Consider the following 17,716-nt stretch of genomic DNA (forward strand, 5'->3'; position numbering starts at 1 on the left):
TAGAGACGGTACTGTACATCCCATCGAGTGCGAAGTGGTGCACCCTATGTACCTGTATCCACTGTTTTTCTATATCAAGGGAGAATCTTCAAAGTTTGACTCCTTGATTGGCTGCAGCTTCGAAGAGTACGTAGGGTGCACCACTTCGCACTCAATGGGATGGTACTTCGTACCTAACATAGCAACTTCCAACTTCCAAATTGTTCCACCTGTGCCTGAGAGGAAGCGCCAAAAAATGTGAGGTTGCCTCCACAAAGCTCCTTGGGTCTGCCGTTTCAAAACTCCGCAATGGACATTAGCAGATGCTCTGCCAAGGTGCCTGGAATCGTCGGACGTGCAGAATGATATACGAACACTAAGGCATGATGACAAAATAATGATCCGAAGCTGCCTCTTGTGTGAATGGCGATATCCAAGTCTTACCAAGCAGTTAAATTGACGTTTCCAAGGCTGGTTCCCGGCTGGTGCCAGTAATGAGCAAAACACAGCGACCTTGACAGCAAAAGCACAGATTGCCCACTGACGCAGCTCCACCAAGCTCCCAAGGCTGATACGTTAGTGCCAGTCCATGGTGGCAGCAATTGTGCCGCTGCTGGTCAACTAGTACATGTTGTTGACATGTGTATGACGCGTATTGCATCTGCGTTCCGCTTCCGTCACTTTATGCACCCATTGGCTGCTTCAGACGCGACGGTGCGCGTAAGAGTGGCGCGCACGGTCTCTGCCCATATCCACCCAATACCTTGCGTTCCTTGCATCCAGTACGAGTACCTATATTTCCGATGGTGACTCCGGAGCCCCCTGAGCCAATCCGTCCTCTCAACAATGGGCGGCCAAAGAAGGGGCTGTGCTAAGGGGAATGCTGGCGACGAGAAGGGCAGCTGGTCCTTAATACTGGATTCCTGAGCGTATCGTGCCGGGGCCCATTGGCCACTTGGGCAGTTCAGCCGGGCTGGGACTGGCTCCCGCCTTGGGCTCTGTCCGGCTGTCCCGTCGCCCGCCAGGTACCTGCACTACCACCACGGCCCACACTTGCATGCACGCACAGGTAGCGAGTACAGTGACAGGCACGGTTGCAAGTACCCGTGTGCCAGTGCAAGCTTGCAGTGTGCTTGCCTGTTCCCGTCTCCCCCCTTTCCTAGCATCTCCACCTGTCCTCTGCAGAGCTGATACACACAACCTCCGTTCCGCACTCCGTCTGGATGGGAAAGGGGGAGTTGCGCCCCCTTAAGTCGCATGCTCAGGCCTCCTCCACGTGATCTTGCATCCTTTTGAAGTTTCCTGTTTTCCACCAAGTTTGCTTGTTCTTGGCAGTCTTTCGTTCTGACGGCCATCCATCTTTCTTGCTCTCACAATAGTGCCTTACGTCTCTCGTTACTGTTTGGTTGTTGCTGTGACTTTCGTCTTTCCATTCTTGACCCTGTGCTTTTCACGCACGTCGCATCGCCTCTTGTGGTTGAAACAATCCATTGAATTGCAGCCAAGCGCTTTCTCCTCACTTCCAAGGTCACACAGCCGGGACGCTGTTCGTGCGAGCTACCGCCCGCTGTCCCATTTCGCTCATTATATTCTGGGTTTACTTCTCAGTCCATTCATGCACTCCAACTTCTAGGTACGAATTGCCGTCATCAACGTTAGCAGCATGCTGTGAGACTGGCGAGCCTTTCGCCGGATCAAGATCAAGCGCTGGAGCATCAATCAATCCTAACCTTGCTCACAGATAACCCTTTCTCAACATGTCGGGGTATCCTGGCGGCGGTGGCGGCGGCCACCACGACGGGTACGACGGCCACCAGCAAAATAACCAAACCGATTCATACTATCAGGATGATCAGTACTATGACAACAATTACGACGCCCATGGCGGAGGCCAGGGCGGTAACCACGGGGGAGATGGTTACTATGATGAATCGTACGATCTCCAGACGCGATTCCTTTGCATGATGAACAAAGCTGACCGGGAAGCACAGAGGATATTATAATGCGGATCCCAACAATCCGTACCATCACGACGGCGGGTATTATGATGGCGATGATCAATACCATGACGAATACCAAAATCATGGAGGCTACTACGACCAAAACTACAACCAAGGACATCGCCAAGGATCTGAAGAGGATTCTGAGACCTTCAGTGATTTCACAATGAGGTCGGACATGGCCAGGGCAGCTGAGATGGACTACTACGGTCGTGGAGACGAGCGATACGACAGTTATGGCGACCCTCAGTCCAACAACCGAGGGTACAGACCTCCATCCTCCCAAGTTTCTTATGGCGGTAATCGATCATCGGGCGCGTCAACCCCCAACTACGGCATGGACTATGGTAATGTCTTGCCAGCCGGACAACGCTCACGCGAGCCCTACCCAGCCTGGACCTCGGATGCCCAAATCCCTCTGTCCAAAGAGGAGATTGAGGATATTTTTATGGATCTGACTTCCAAATTCGGATTCCAGAGAGACAGCATGCGCAACATGTATGACCACTTCATGACACTGCTGGACTCCAGGGCCTCGCGAATGACACCCAACCAAGCCCTCTTATCGCTGCACAGTGATTACATTGGTGGTGATAATGCCAATTACCGCAGGTGGTACTTCGCCGCTCATCTGGATCTGGACGACTCTGTCGGTTTTGCCAATGCCACTGCCAAGGGGCTGAAGCGCAAAGCGAAGAACAAGAAGAAGGGAAAGCAGGATGATCCTACCAACGAGGCGGAAATGTTGCAAGACCTTGAAGGCGACGACAGCCTTGAGGCTGCCGAGTACCGCTGGAAAACCCGGATGAACCGCATGTCCCAGCATGACCGGGTTCGTCAGATCGCCCTCTATTTGCTTTGCTGGGGAGAGGCCAATCAGGTTCGATTCATGCCAGAATTGCTCTGCTTCATTTTCAAATGTGCGCATGATTATCTTCTCTCTCCAGCATGCCAGGCGCTAGTTGAACCCGTGGACGAGTTCACGTTCCTCAACAACATCATCACACCTCTCTACCAGTATTGCCGAGATCAAGGCTACGAAATCCTCGACGGCGTTTACGTCAGACGTGAGCGGGATCATAAGCACATTATTGGTTATGATGACTGCAACCAGCTTTTCTGGTATCCTGAAGGGATCGAGCGCATTGTTCTCCAAGACAAGAGCAAGCTCGTCGATGTCCCTCCTGCCGAGCGTTACTTGAAGTTGAAGGATGTCAATTGGAAAAAGTGCTTCTTCAAGACCTACAGAGAATCTCGTTCTTGGTTCCATCTTCTGACCAATTTCAACCGTATCTGGATTATCCATCTCACAATGTTCTGGTTCTATACCGCCCACAACGCCCCTTCACTGCTGGTTAAGGATTACGAACAGCAAGTCAACCAGTCACCCTCCGCCGCCAAACAATTTTCTATTGTTGGTTTCGGTGGTGCCATCGCGGCTCTAATTCAAGTTCTTGCAACCTTGGCGGAATGGGCCTATGTTCCTAGAAGATGGGCCGGCGCGGAACATCTTACCAAGCGTCTCTTCTTCCTCCTCTTCATGCTGATTCTCAACATTGCGCCCGGTGTCAAAGTTTTCATGTTTGCCGACAAGAATCCAAACTCGACAGTTGACCATGCTCTCGGAATTGTGCACTTCATCATTGCCATCTTTACTTTCCTGTTCTTTGCCGTTATGCCCCTCGGTGGCTTGTTTGGTAGCTATTTGGTCTCCAACTCTCGCAAATACGTGGCAAGCCAAACATTTACGGCTGCCTGGGCGACGCTGCCATTCAATGACATGGCTGTCTCGTACTTTCTATGGCTGACGGTTTTCGGAGTCAAGTTTGGAGAGTCATATGTCTTCTTGGCACTCTCATTCCGTGATCCCATGAGATATCTTTCAATCATGCACCTGCACTGTCAGGGTGATCATTTGTTTGGCACTGCTGCCGACGTTTTGTGCAAGAACCAACCTAAGATCACTCTGGGTCTCATGATATTCACGGACTTGCTCTTCTTTTTCCTCGATACCTATCTGTTCTATGTCTTGATCGCCGCAATCTTTTCCATCGCAAGATCCTTCTACATTGGTTCGTCGATCTGGACACCTTGGCGAAATGTCTTCTCTCGTCTGCCGAAGCGCATCTATTCTAAAGTCTTGGCAACAACGGACATGGAAATTAAATATAAGCCCAAGGTCCTCATTTCTCAAGTCTGGAATGCTATTGTCATCTCCATGTACCGGGAGCATCTTCTTGCCATTGACCACGTGCAGAAACTGCTGTATCATCAAGTTCCGTCTGAACAAGAAGGAAAGAGAACATTGCGAGCTCCAACCTTTTTTGTTTCCCAAGAAGATCATTCTTTCAAGACAGAGTTCTTCCCTAGCAATAGTGAAGCAGAACGCCGAATTTCTTTCTTCGCTCAATCGTTGTCTACTCCTATTCCGGAGCCGCTGCCAGTCGACAACATGCCGACTTTCACTGTCATGATTCCTCACTATGGTGAAAAGATTCTCCTTTCCTTGCGAGAGATTATTCGTGAAGATGAGCCCTACTCTAGAGTTACGCTTTTGGAGTATCTCAAGCAACTTCACCCTCACGAATGGGACTGCTTCGTCAAAGATACCAAAATCCTGGCTGATGAGACATCTCAAATGAACGGTGATGAGGAAAAGAATGAGAAAGACACGGCCAAGAGCAAAATCGATGATCTTCCATTCTACTGTATCGGATTCAAGTCTTCTGCCCCCGAATATACCCTCCGCACGCGTATTTGGGCTTCGCTACGCTTCCAAACACTGTACCGAACAATCTCCGGTTTTATGAATTATAGCCGTGCTATCAAATTGCTGTACAGAGTCGAAAACCCCGAAGTCGTGCAAATGTTTGGTGGTAACACAGATAAGCTGGAGCGAGAGCTGGAGCGCATGGCCCGCCGCAAGTTCAGAATTTGTGTGGCCATGCAGCGTTATTCCAAGTTCAAGAAGGAAGAAATGGAAAACGCCGAATTCCTACTCCGCGCGTACCCTGATCTCCAAATTGCTTACTTGGATGAGGAGCCTCCCGTTGCTGAAGGCGAAGAGCCTAGACTGTACTCTGCCCTCATTGACGGACACTCTGAAATCATGGAGAACGGTCTGCGACGCCCCAAGTTCCGCGTCCAGCTTTCTGGCAACCCCATTCTTGGAGACGGAAAATCCGACAACCAAAACCACGCAATCATCTTCTACCGTGGCGAATATATTCAGCTTATCGATGCCAATCAAGACAACTATCTGGAAGAATGTCTGAAAATTCGAAGCGTACTGGCCGAGTTCGAAGAGATGAAGACTGAAAACGTATCACCTTATACCCCTGGTGTGAAAAACAACTCACCTGCGCCTGTTGCTATTCTTGGTGCCCGTGAGTACATTTTCTCGGAAAACATCGGTGTTCTTGGTGATATTGCTGCAGGAAAGGAACAGACGTTCGGTACTCTTTTTGCACGTACTATGGCTCAAATCGGAGGCAAGCTCCATTACGGTCACCCTGATTTCCTCAACGGCATTTTCATGACAACCCGTGGTGGTGTTTCAAAGGCTCAGAAGGGTTTGCACTTGAACGAAGATATTTTCGCTGGTATGAACGCCATGTTGCGAGGAGGTCGAATCAAGCACTGCGAATACTATCAGTGTGGTAAGGGTCGTGATTTGGGTTTTGGTTCCGTTCTTAACTTCACAACCAAGATTGGTACTGGTATGGGCGAGCAGCTTCTTTCTCGAGAGTACCACTACCTAGGAACCCAACTTCCCCTGGATCGCTTTTTGTCATTCTACTACGCTCACGCCGGCTTCCACGTCAACAACATGTTGATTATGCTGTCCATTCAAATGTTCATGATTACGCTCATGAACATTGCCGCTCTACGACACGAGACGATTGCATGCGATTACAACCGAGACGTTCCCATCACCGATCCTTTGTTCCCCACTGGTTGTCAAAACACGGACGCATTGATGGATTGGGTCCAACGCTGTGTTTTCTCAATTTTCTTCGTCTTCTTCCTAGCTTTCGTTCCTCTGATTGTGCAGGAATTGACTGAGCGTGGTATCTGGAGGGCCCTCAGTCGATTCCTGAAACAAATCCTGTCGCTTTCACCGTTCTTTGAAATCTTCGTCACTCAGATTTACGCGAACTCTGTGCAACAGAACATTTCGTTTGGCGGTGCTCGATACATCGGAACAGGTCGTGGTTTCGCCACAGCACGCATTCCCTTTGGTGTCTTGTACTCTCGATTCGCTGCCCCGTCAATTTATTTCGGTGCTAGATTGTTGATGATGCTTCTGTTTGCAACTGTCACCGCTTGGCAGCCTGCGCTCGCCTACTTTTGGATCAGTTTGCTTGGATTGACCATCTCTCCTTTCTTGTACAATCCGCATCAATTTGCATGGACTGACTTTTTCATCGATTATCGTGACTATCTTCGTTGGCTGTCGCGTGGTAACTCGCGATCGCACGCTTCTTCATGGATTTCATTTTGCCGACTGTCTCGTATCCGAGTTACTGGTTACAAGCGCAAGCATTTGGGTGATGCATCAGCCAAGATGTCGGGAGATGTTCCCAGAGCAGCCATCGCTAATATTTTCGCCACTGAAATCGTGACACCCCTCATCCTCGCTGTCCTCACACTGATCCCTTACCTCTTCTTGAACGCGCAAACCGGTGTGCTTCGGGACAATCAAAAGGTTGCAAAGGGCCAGACAGCTGCCGCCATTCAGCCCACCGACTCTCTCATTCGAATCTTGATTGTCGCTTTCGGACCAGTCGCCGTCAACGCTGGTGTGCTGATGGTTATGTTTGCCATGGCGTGCTTTATGGGACCTTTGTTAAGCATGTGCTGCAAGAAATTTGGCAGTGTCTTGGCCGCTATTGCACACGCCCTTTCAGTCATCTTCATGTTGGTCTTCTTTGAGGTGCTGTTTTTGCTCGAAGGCTTCAACTTTGCCCGTACGATGGCCGGCATGATTGCAGTCGTATGCATGCAGCGATTCTTGTTCAAGCTCATTATTTCGCTGTTCCTGACGCGAGAATTCAAGGGCGAGGGATCCAACATCGCCTTCTGGACTGGAAAATGGTACTCCATGGGCTGGCACACCGTCACACAGCCTGCCCGTGAGTGGCTTGCCAAGGTTACAGAACTCAGCATGTTTGCAGCTGATTTTATTCTTGGACACTGGTTGCTGTTCTTCATGATCCCCGTCATCCTGATTCCTCGGGTTGATATGCTGCATTCCATGATGCTCTTCTGGCTTTTGCCTAGGTAAGTAGTACTTCTGTGAAGACTGAGTAATCCCGTATTGTGCTAACACGCTTCTGCAGCCGACAAATTCGTCCTCCTATCTACTCCATGAAACAGTCAAAACTTAGGCGGCGCCGCGTCATTCGCTTTGCTATTCTCTATTTCGTTCTCGCCATCGTCTTCATCGCTCTGATTGTCGGACCGATTTTTGCTGCCAAATCCATTCCTGACTCATTGAACAAGTCCTTGTCTAATATTGCAGGCTTCCGACTGTTACAGCCAAACCACCAAAACAATGACAACACAAATGGAACTCAACAAACTGGCACGGGCGCGTCAGACTACACCGGTGCTGGCAGGAAAACGACCACATCAGGCGCGGGTGCTGATTCCACTGGCAAGATCAGACTATTTTGATCATGTAGGTCTAATTTCAATGTAACCTAATGATCTCCATTATGGAGTGATTTTCAAGCTCTCAAATGTCTATCACTACCGTCCGTAGCTGGCTTGGTCTCTTAAGAGATAGGTTACTAGTATATGCTTGCTTTACATTTGTGGAGCATGGTCCTTATGATTTATCATAGTTCTTTCTTTTATTGTTTATTCTATCACGACGTTTGCCTAAATAGACTTTTTTCGTTTTTTTTGAAAACTATCTAGCTGCCTATATATCTCGTGACGTTAGTGTATATGTGAGTGAGCTAGCCTCGTAAAAAAAGACAGATTGTTTGGGGGCGATTTAAATCTAATACATATATACCCATATGTCCTCTCTCTTTACAGTTCGTCCATTGTGTGTGTCCTTTCATTCTCTAGGTTCCGGCTCTTGGTGTTCTTGCCATGCGACTCTGCTGCTCTCGAGTCTCTATCGTCAGAAAGCCTTTCTTTGTCGGTGATTCCTGCTTCTCCCTTGGAGACCTTGCTCAAAGCTGCGATCTCTTCATCATAGGCAACCCACTCGGGGACTTGCCTTCTCGCTCGGTCAAGCTTAGGTTCTTTTGTCAGAGGATTGTTGCACAAGTCAATGGTGCGAGCTTCGCTGAGGCTTTCGTCACTGCACCAAGTCTCACACCAGAGCCACTCCTGAGGTAGGCTGTGGATGGGGATCTGGAACTGCATGTGGTTCGGCAAGTCTTGGTCCAGATTGGCGAGACTGTTGGGGTCAGCGGAAAGAGTGTGGTATTGCTGGCGAAGGCGGTCACCGGCAGCGAGCTCTCGGAAACGCCGCAAGTCGACGACGTAAAGGGCGGAGATGTGGTATGGCCGGCCGCGGAGGTAGTTTGCCCAATATCCGGTTTTCCAGAAACGGAAGCCTTCCATCTCGGTGCGAGAATCGCACATTGGGGTGAATCCGTACGGAGCACCTTCGAGATCGAGGTTCATCAGACTCATCATATCGGTGCGCACAATCTGATCAGCATCCACGAATATGACCTTGTCCAAGGACAGGGGGAACAGGACGTCCAAGAACAGGATCTTGTAGCCCCAGATCTCACGCTGCTTCTCCTTCTGTTGCCGTAGCCAGTGGGGCCACTTGTATGATACCATTTCGTACTTAAATCCGTACTCCTTGGCCATGTGTGGGATGAACTCCTTGAAGGAGGGGGAAAGAAATTGCTCGATGAACCAGAACTTGACAGTGTGCTTTGTGTGGCGCATCACTGACACCATCATGATATTCAGCATCCGTTCATAGAGATGGCCACTGGCTACAGAGAAGATGTTGATCTCTGCGTGTTCCTGTTCAGAAAGCGACTTCTTCTTAGATTTTCCGCCGAAAAGCCCTTCTGCCAGTTTGCGTCCTTTGGCCACTATAATATTTTCTTGGGGGTCCTTTTCTTGGAGAACATCCTCCATTTCCATGCCACTCCGTCTTTGGAGACGGGGATACAAGGTCACGCCTTGGAAGTCAATCAACGCGAGCTCGGTGCCGCTATCACCAGGCACAGGATTCCATCCCTGGGCACCAATGCTTTCGATCTCATATATCTCGGCGCTGCGACCTTCCTTCAGCTGGATGGTGTAAACTCCAGGATTAGCCTTGAACTGGAAGAAGCCAAGATTCGACATGACTATGGTGTCCGTAACGAGGGAGTTTTTCTCCGTAGCTAGAACCAACTGGGCACCTCGTGGCGCTGCTCCTTTGCCTTCCCTAGAATGTCCCTCGATAAGAATATGCTTCAGCACATAAGTCGCGTGGACGTCGGTTTTTACTGCGCTTAATTTGATGTTGTCGAGATCATGAATCGAAATCAGAGGTGCTACCAGCCATGCAGGGGGCACATCAACAGCAGTTGTCAACAGAGCTTCAGAGGGTAGGCTACTGAAAGTAGCCTCCAGCCTCTTAACGCTTCCATTTTCATTGAATGACGGCTCTGACTCCAACACATATCGGAAAAATCGCTTCACTGGGAGTTCCTCGATCTTTGCCGAAGGGTTGATGAAAAGCTTTAGGTGAACACCCTCTAGCTCAGAGAGCACCTTCAAGATATGAGCCCACCTTTGGCCTTGCTCACTGACTGGGTTTACGAGGCCAACTATGTATATGCTCGCAGCTTCTTGATCGCCTACTTCAATGACTGTGTGAGTCGACTCCCAGGTGTTGTAAAGAGTGGTTCGGGCAGATGTCGTTGATTCGAATATTCCTTCAGGCAGGTCGGAGATGGTAGAGAGAGCGGTGATGGATGTTAATTTAGCAGCGTCAATTGGAGTAGACAGTGTATCTCCCAGACCGAGTTCTTCGATTGCGGCGTATACAGGGAGGATGCGCTTTGTCCGTTCAACATCTAGAAATTGTTGAAAGTCATCAACATCGAACTGAGAATCTCCAGAAATGGGCCCAATCACCCGGCCGTTTAGCATAATCATCTGAGTTCCCGAAAGAATCTTAGAAGCACCAAGGAATCGCTCTAGTACTTCAAAGTAATTGGCGTTAAGGTCCTCAGATTGTGTTTCCAACAATTTTGCAAGCTCGCCTGCATCCTGAATATTGCCCAACAATTCTTGGTTGGCTCGGAGGGCAGCATTTACGGATGCAGCGGCAACAGCAGCGACCGGATTGTGAACAAATTCGAGCCTGACTCCCGGGTTATGGCGTTTGAATTCTAGAGCGGCCAAAACCAACTCTTTGCCACTTGTTGTTGTAAGATCGGCGATGACGGTTACTACTGCCCAGTCTTCCTTTTGCGATTCCGCAAGGGCATCGAGGACCGGGATGATCTCAAACAGATCTGCATGTTCATTATAAATTTTGTTAATGTTGAGCACCGTGAGGCCCTTTTTCTCATCGTCAGGGGATATGTAGCTGTTCCTCCTGGTAATTGCAATGCCAAGGAAAATCCCTGGAGCCCAGTCATCATCAGTGAGAATGCCATGAAAGACCCCCTTTTGCACAGTTTGAAGATCTTCTCCGATCAGCATTCCCAGTCCCTGCAACCAGTTGTCATCGCGTGGAATTAACAGGCCATTGAAAAATACCGGTCGGACCGGAGTTCCAGCTTTCAAGCGATCAATCCATTTCTGGACAAGTTTGAGTTGTTGCTCGTAGGTCTCTTTTTCAAGGACTTCAACGAGCTCCATCTTCTCCGAATCCTCAAGGGGTTTTTGATCCCTGGTTACTTCTGCGAAAAGCTCCTCGTTGGTTGATGCTGCAGCAGGATCTTGAAGTCGCTCTAAATAGCTGATAAGGCCGTGGATGCCATAATTCTCGAAAATGTGATAGACTATCTTGGCTTTAGTGGTAGCCTCAGGGGTTGACACCAAAGGAACGAGACCAAATCTGATGGTAAGGCCTCGTGAGATGAATGATAGTAGTTGCGCAACGAATGATACATCTTCTGGGCTTGAAAAATCGACAGGCGCCACGAGGGTGAAGACATTTTTTGCAATAGGGGGGAGTTGTCCGGGATATGCTCCTCGGAGCAACTGGTAACGTCAGTTTTCGGTCTCTCCGCTTGCATTCTCATGTGGCTTACAGATGATAATGTTTTTGGGTAGTCTTGGTATGCCTCATCATTTTCGAGGTCATTCAGCCATATTAAAACTCGCCCATCTTCAAGACGATCTGTCCAGTCATATCGCAGCGGTTCATTGGAGCCCTTTGCCATGGATACAGCTTGATGTCCAAGAATAGCTACCGCCTGTTTCCCACTAAGACCAAGGGTACGGAAACCGTCAATCAGTTTTCGCTCTTGGCGTAGTCTGTCGATGAGAGCAAAAGGCTCAATCTGCCGTTCACTGACTTGAACGCCATTGACAAATAGAACGTTCACTCCATCCGGCACCCCCTTTATGCCATTGTTTTGGAACTCTTCCTCAAATTGTGTAGACACATTGTGAGCAACAACTGATGTCAGAAACTTGGGCAAGTCCTGTGTTAATTTGATTAGGGTACCCAACGGCTCGTCGCTTTGTAATATAAACGAGGCGGCTTTCATTCCAAGTGACGAGAGATCTGATGCCGCTAAAGGCTTGATATCGGCAACATCCTCACTGTCATCAAGGTTGGTGCTTGAACTAGGGCTCTCATGATGAGCTGCATCATCGTGTGATCGGTCATCGATGACAATGTAATCGGTTCTCTTCAGTGCGAGCTCAACACCATACCCGCTTATTGGTAGAGCTGCCGCATGTGTTGCCTCAGTCCGGCGGTATCTAATCCGATAGCTCAAAGAACCTTCCCTTGCGGCCTTGGAAAGAGCCTTGTGAAACTCCCCAAATGTGCTCGAGGTTGGGTCGGCGTAGAGGATGGCTTCTTTACCGGTGCCAAGAGTTCGATCGAATGGCAGGTGCTTGGCTTGCCTGTTTCAAATATCAGAATTCGCTCTACAACCTGATTAGAGATACTTACAGAGTAAGCAGGCCGTCCCTGTTGACTTTATCCAGCTCGGGAGTACAATATTGGTTTCCCTCCAGTAGCACCCAGTTAACACATTCCGAATCGTCAACTGTGGGTGCAACCGCCGTTGTGTAGTGCTGATAATGAGCTTCTATCCGAGGGGCAGCCGATCGCAACGACAAAGCAAGCTTGAATGTAGACAAGGCTTCGGAGCTGGACATGAGGCCCTCTTGTTGCAAGACATCGAGGACCCCAGAATACAAAGCAGCATCGGTAGAGGCGGAAGCAAAGGATCCAGCTGCAATTCGGTCTAGGAGAGGGAAATATGCCGAGGAATTCTCTGCCGCTGCCGTCTCTCTATCATCTGTTTAGTACTTGCTCAAACCTAGGTATAGAAGAAAGACAGGGCAACAGATAAGTACAAGAGTTCAAGGAGATATGGGCCAGCAGGGAAAGCTGCATTGATGCCCACATTTACCGAGGGAGTGCCATGAGCTTGCAGAGCAAGCATCAGGCCGACTGTTAAGTTCCATGGCCAGCAGCGATGCCGTGCCATGATGGATGATCAAGGACGAGCGGAATACCAAAGTACTCCTTCGACGAACATATGTTGGGACATGCAGCACGATTGACCAAAGGGATAAGCAGCCGGACTGCGATTGCAGAGCAATTACGTCCGAGAAGAGAATTTGCCCTCTCGAACGATGCAATAAAGGAAAAGTCGGTAACGTGTGTTCGCTTTAGATAGCTGTCCAAAAGCGTACAGCTATCGGTTCATACCTTATACGAAAACGTGCCCCCCCCAAAGTGTCCCGCATGTATCAAAGCTCCCCCACAGTCTACAGCCAGGGGACGCTATGGTATCAGCGAGTGCAACTAACAGGGCATTAAAAGGACAGCTAGTCTTTGTCATAGGATTCTAGTAAGAAACACACCATTTACTCACATGCTGCTGATTCCCTTATTCATCGAGTTACGTTTGAAGAAACTTCTTAAATACTCTGCTGCTATTATTGTTTTTTAATCCATAGAATATGACAGCCTTAAACATCTTAGCTGTTGACTATTTATTGCACTGAATTATCGTGAAAGAAAACACAGTATTCCAACTATTCATTCAGTAGTTTCTTCTTTTATTCCATCATGGATTGGCCACCAGAATGGCTGAAACGCGTCACATCTTTGTATCTATATTCAATAGATTGTCTAATATGTAGCAAATGAGTCGTGGCTTATGAACCTAGGCCATATAAGAGGGGTGAGGCAGCCAAGGCGGTGAGATGTCACGTCCAATGAGATTGCGGGGCTGCGACTGGCGCAATACCCACAATTGGAGATGGACACGATGCTCAATTGGAAGCTTGTTGACGCACTGTTCCATCTCGCTCCTTTTTATGCTGACCTTCTGGCTAGGCTTGAATAGCTGTCGTGGTCAATCACGACCGATTTTGCCATTCGTCGACATACCCTCAAACCTGTATTCTTCTGTCTAATCGCTCTTTTCCCTTGATGTGCGAGGCTCCGACCTCACCTCCCCGCCAGAATGCAGTCTTCCCCAGGAATGTTGACCAAGGTATGCCATCCAAGAGCTGCCCAGCTCAAGATGCCGGACTAATGCCCCTCAGTTTGAATCGAAATCATCCAGGGCCAAAGGAATCGCGTTTCACCCGAAAAGGTAGCTACGTGCCTCCCATGTTGAGCGATAATTCTCAGGCAACTGATTTGGTGTACTAGACCATGGATCCTTGTGGCCCTTCACTCCTCCACAATCCAGCTCTGGGATTACCGGATGGGAACATTGATAGATCGATTCGAAGAGCACGATGGCCCGGTCCGCGGCGTCGATTTTCATAAAACACAACCCCTCTTCGTATCTGGCGGCGACGATTACAAGATCAAAGTCTGGTCGTATCAGACCCGACGATGCCTCTTTACACTGAACGGCCATCTTGACTATGTTCGAACCGTCTTCTTTCATCACGAACTTCCTTGGATTCTGTCTTCATCTGATGATCAGACAATTCGAATTTGGAACTGGCAGAACCGCAGCTTGAGTACGTTGCATCATCATCGGGTGCGATAAACATAATTGATCGCTAATTCTCTCTCAGTTTGTACCATGACTGGCCACAACCACTATGCTATGTGCGCCCAGTTCCACCCCAAAGAAGATCTTGTGGTGTCGGCCTCTCTTGATCAGTCAGTCCGCGTTTGGGATATTTCGGGTCTGCGAAAGAAGCACTCAGCGCCGACGTCGATGAGCTACGAAGACCAAATTGCGCGTGCAAATCAAAACCAAACCGATATGTTTGGAAACACAGATGCTGTTGTCAAGTTTGTTCTGGAGGGCCATGATCGTGGTGTCAATTGGGTGGCTTTCCACCCCACCATGCCGCTGATTGTTTCGGCCGGCGATGACCGCCTGGTGAAGCTCTGGCGCATGAGTGAAACTAAAGCTTGGGAAGTAGACACCTGTCGTGGCCATTTCCAGAATGCCTCGGGTTGTCTGTTCCACCCTCACCAAGACCTGATTCTGTCGGCAGGAGAAGACAAAACGATTCGAGTCTGGGATCTCAATAAGAGGACTGCTGTGCAATCCTTCAAGAGGGAAAATGACCGCTTTTGGGTTATCGCAGCTCACCCTGAAATTAATTTGTTCGCAGCTGGCCATGACAATGGTGTCATGGTTTTCAAGCTGGAACGCGAGCGTCCTGCTTCAGCTGTTCACCAGAATACACTCTTCTACATCACCAAGGAGAAGCACGTCAGATCGTACGATTTCCAGAAGGATGTGGAAAGCCCAACGCTCCTGTCTCTCAAGAAACTGGGAAGCCCTTGGGTCAGCCCTCGGACGCTGTCTTACAACCCTGCTGAGAGATCTATTCTCGTTGCCACTCCTAATGATGGTGGCTCTTACGAACTCCTGAGTCTGCCTAGAGATGGATCTGGCGTAATTGAGCCTACCGAGTCGAAACGAGGATCAGGAAACTCCGCCATTTTTGTTGCCAGAAATCGCTTTGCTGTACTCAACGTTGCAAACCAGACCATCGATATCAAAGATCTGTCGAACAACACTGCTCGTTCGTTCAAGCCTCCCAATGGCACTACCGATATATACTTTGGAGGCACTGGTAACCTTCTTATTATCACGCCAACGACTGTGTATCTTTACGATATCCAGCAGAAAAAGAGTACCGCAGAGCTTTCCATCAATGGTGTTAAATACATTGTGTGGTCGAACGATGGCCTTTACGCCGCCTTGTTGAGCAAACATAACGTGACCATTGTGACAAAGTCTCTCGAGCAGATCAGCACTTTACATGAGACTATCCGCATAAAGAGCGCCACATGGGATGATGCGGGCATTCTTCTGTACTCGACCCTGAACCATGTCAAGTATGCTTTGCTGAACGGCGACAATGGCATCGTCCGGACACTTGACCAGACGGTATACCTTGTACGTGTCAAGGGCCGAAATGTTTACTGCTTAGATCGAGCAGCGAAGCCTCGTATTCTCCGTATCGACCCAACGGAATATCGCTTCAAAATGGCATTGGTCAAACGAAACTATGAGGAAATGCTTCACATCATCCGCACTTCTAGCCTTGTGGGCCAGTCTATTATTTCATACCTCCAGAAGAAGGGTTATCCCGAAATCGCGCTGCAATTTGTTCAGGACCCAACGACTCGATTTGACCTGGCAATCGAATGCGGCAATCTAGAAGTTGCTGTGGAGATGGCCAAGGAACTGGATAAGCCAAAGTTCTGGACTCGACTGGGGACCGAAGCACTGGCTCATGGCAACCACCAGATTGTGGAGATGTGCTACCAGAAACTGAAGCAGTTTGATAAGCTGTCGTTCCTCTATCTGGCCACAGGTGATCACTCTAAGCTTGCTCGAATGGCCAAGATTGCAGAGCATCGTGGAGATTTCACCTCGCGATTTCAGAATGCCATCTACCTTGGCGATGTGGAAGACCGCATTCAAATGTTGAAGGAGATCGATTTGTGTACGTGCGCCAATTCCTTCTTGCCGTTGCATGGAGTACTAACCGTTTCATAGACCCACTTGCGTATACAACGGCCAAATCCCATGGTCTGCAAGAAGAATGCGAGGCTATTCTTGAGGCTTCTGGTCTCACAGAAGACCAGCTAACCATGCCCACCATAGGCCAACCGTTGGTACCATCAAAACCTGTGGTGTCGACGTTTAAACGCAACTGGCCCACTAAGGCTAGTTCACAGTCTTACTTCGAAAATGCTCTTCTTGGTCAGGTAGAAGGCTTGTCGCTTGAAGATGAACCAAATCTCGCCAACGGGGCCGACACTGAGCATGTTGCGAAGGAGGAACCGGCAGGCGGACTCACTGCTATCCCTGGAGAAGAAGACGATGATGCAGCAGGCTGGGATATGGGTGATGACGAGGTTCCTGAAATCGAAAACGACTTTGTGAATGTCGATAGCGCGGAAGCAGGTGGTGCTGGAAGCTGCGAGGCTGATGTTTGGGCACGAAACTCGCCTTTAGCTGTTGATCACGTTGCTGGAGGCTCATTTGAAACGGCCATGCAGCTCCTGAACCGACAAGTTGGCGCAGTCGAGTTTGCTCCTCTGAAGCCTCGATTCTTGGAAGTGTATCAGTCTTCCAAGACTTTCCTTCCGGCACTGGCCAACTTGCCTCCTCTCGTTAACTATGTTCGCCGTACCGTTGATGAAACGGACCTTCGAAAAGTCCTGCCTATCATCCCACGCGATCTGGAGCACTTGGCCTCTAATGATTTGCAGAGGGGCTACGACTCAATGAAGGCGAATAAGTTGGAGGATGGTGCCCAGATATTCCAGGGTATCCTTCATGCTATTCTTGTCAATGCAGTTTCCAGCGAGAGCGAAGTGGCGGAGGCAAAGAAACTGATTGTTTCAGCGAGAGAGTACAGTATTGCGATGAACATTGAGCTTGCCAGGAGAAACCTTGGTTCACTTGATGAGATCGCTCAAGACCCCGCGAAGCTTAAGAAGAGCCTGGAGCTCTCCGCCTACTTCACCATTCCTAAGATCGAGGTGCCTCATCGACAGATTGCACTGCTTAGCGCCATCAAGGTGGCGATAAAGAGCAAGAACTACAACTCGGCTTTGGGTTTTGCAAACCGTATAATTGCTAATGGAGGTTCCAGCAAAATCGTCGAGAATGTAAGTGATCAACCAAATCTGCCTTGACTCTGAATCTTTTTTTCTTTCAAGTTCTAACGAGATACTTCAATACATAGGCCAAGAAGACGAAAGCACAATGTGAAAGGAATCCAAATGACAGCATTGAAATCGAGTTTGATCAATTTGCAGAATTTGAGATTTGCGCCGCTAGCCACACTCCAATCTATAGCGGAGCGCCATTCGAAGAGTGTGCATTTGATGGGTCAAAGTACCACTCGAGCTTCAAGGGATCAGTTTGTAGAGTGTGCGGAGTTTGCGAGATTGGCAAACACGGCAGCGGTTTGAGATTGTTTTCATAGACACCTAATTTGGACTTGGAACTGTAAAAGGGGGGTGCTCAAAAGGGGCGTAACAATATCATAGTCATGGAATCTAACGAAATGGTATTGGAGGATGTGGCTGGTCGGGAGAGGCTTTAGTGGTGATTGAG

The 17,716-nt window shown here is 49.0% G+C and overlaps 3 protein-coding genes across 3 annotated transcripts; 2 read left to right on the forward strand and 1 right to left on the reverse strand.

Annotated features, from left to right (window-relative positions):
* Positions 1-1,736: 1,736 nt before the first annotated feature.
* Positions 1,737-7,658, forward strand: Triagg1_8167 (CAZyme family GT48; the record flags this gene model as incomplete). The annotated part of the gene is made up of 3 exons (XM_062902983.1): positions 1,737-1,912; positions 1,971-7,262; positions 7,322-7,658. The coding sequence occupies 3 exons, from the start codon at positions 1,737-1,739 to the stop codon at positions 7,656-7,658; spliced, it is 5,805 nt and encodes a 1,934-aa protein (XP_062752796.1).
* A 363-nt stretch (positions 7,659-8,021) lies between these two features.
* On the reverse strand, positions 8,022-12,637 carry Triagg1_8168 (CAZyme family GT24; the record flags this gene model as incomplete). The annotated part of the gene is made up of 4 exons (XM_062902985.1): positions 8,022-11,168; positions 11,219-12,044; positions 12,094-12,438; positions 12,504-12,637. 4 exons carry the CDS (start codon positions 12,635-12,637, stop codon positions 8,022-8,024), a joined length of 4,452 nt encoding a protein of 1,483 aa, XP_062752797.1.
* Positions 12,638-13,624: 987 nt separating this feature from the next.
* Positions 13,625-17,705, forward strand: Triagg1_8169 (uncharacterized protein; the record flags this gene model as incomplete). The annotated part of the gene is made up of 7 exons (XM_062902986.1): positions 13,625-13,654; positions 13,707-13,756; positions 13,816-14,135; positions 14,193-16,091; positions 16,145-17,265; positions 17,343-17,519; positions 17,616-17,705. The coding sequence occupies 7 exons, from the start codon at positions 13,625-13,627 to the stop codon at positions 17,703-17,705; spliced, it is 3,687 nt and encodes a 1,228-aa protein (XP_062752798.1).
* Positions 17,706-17,716: the final 11 nt, after the last annotated feature.

Source organism: Trichoderma aggressivum (genome assembly GCF_033847375.1).
Source record: "Trichoderma aggressivum f. europaeum strain CBS 100526 chromosome Unknown scaffold_039, whole genome shotgun sequence".
Classification (NCBI taxonomy): domain Eukaryota; kingdom Fungi; phylum Ascomycota; class Sordariomycetes; order Hypocreales; family Hypocreaceae; genus Trichoderma; species Trichoderma aggressivum.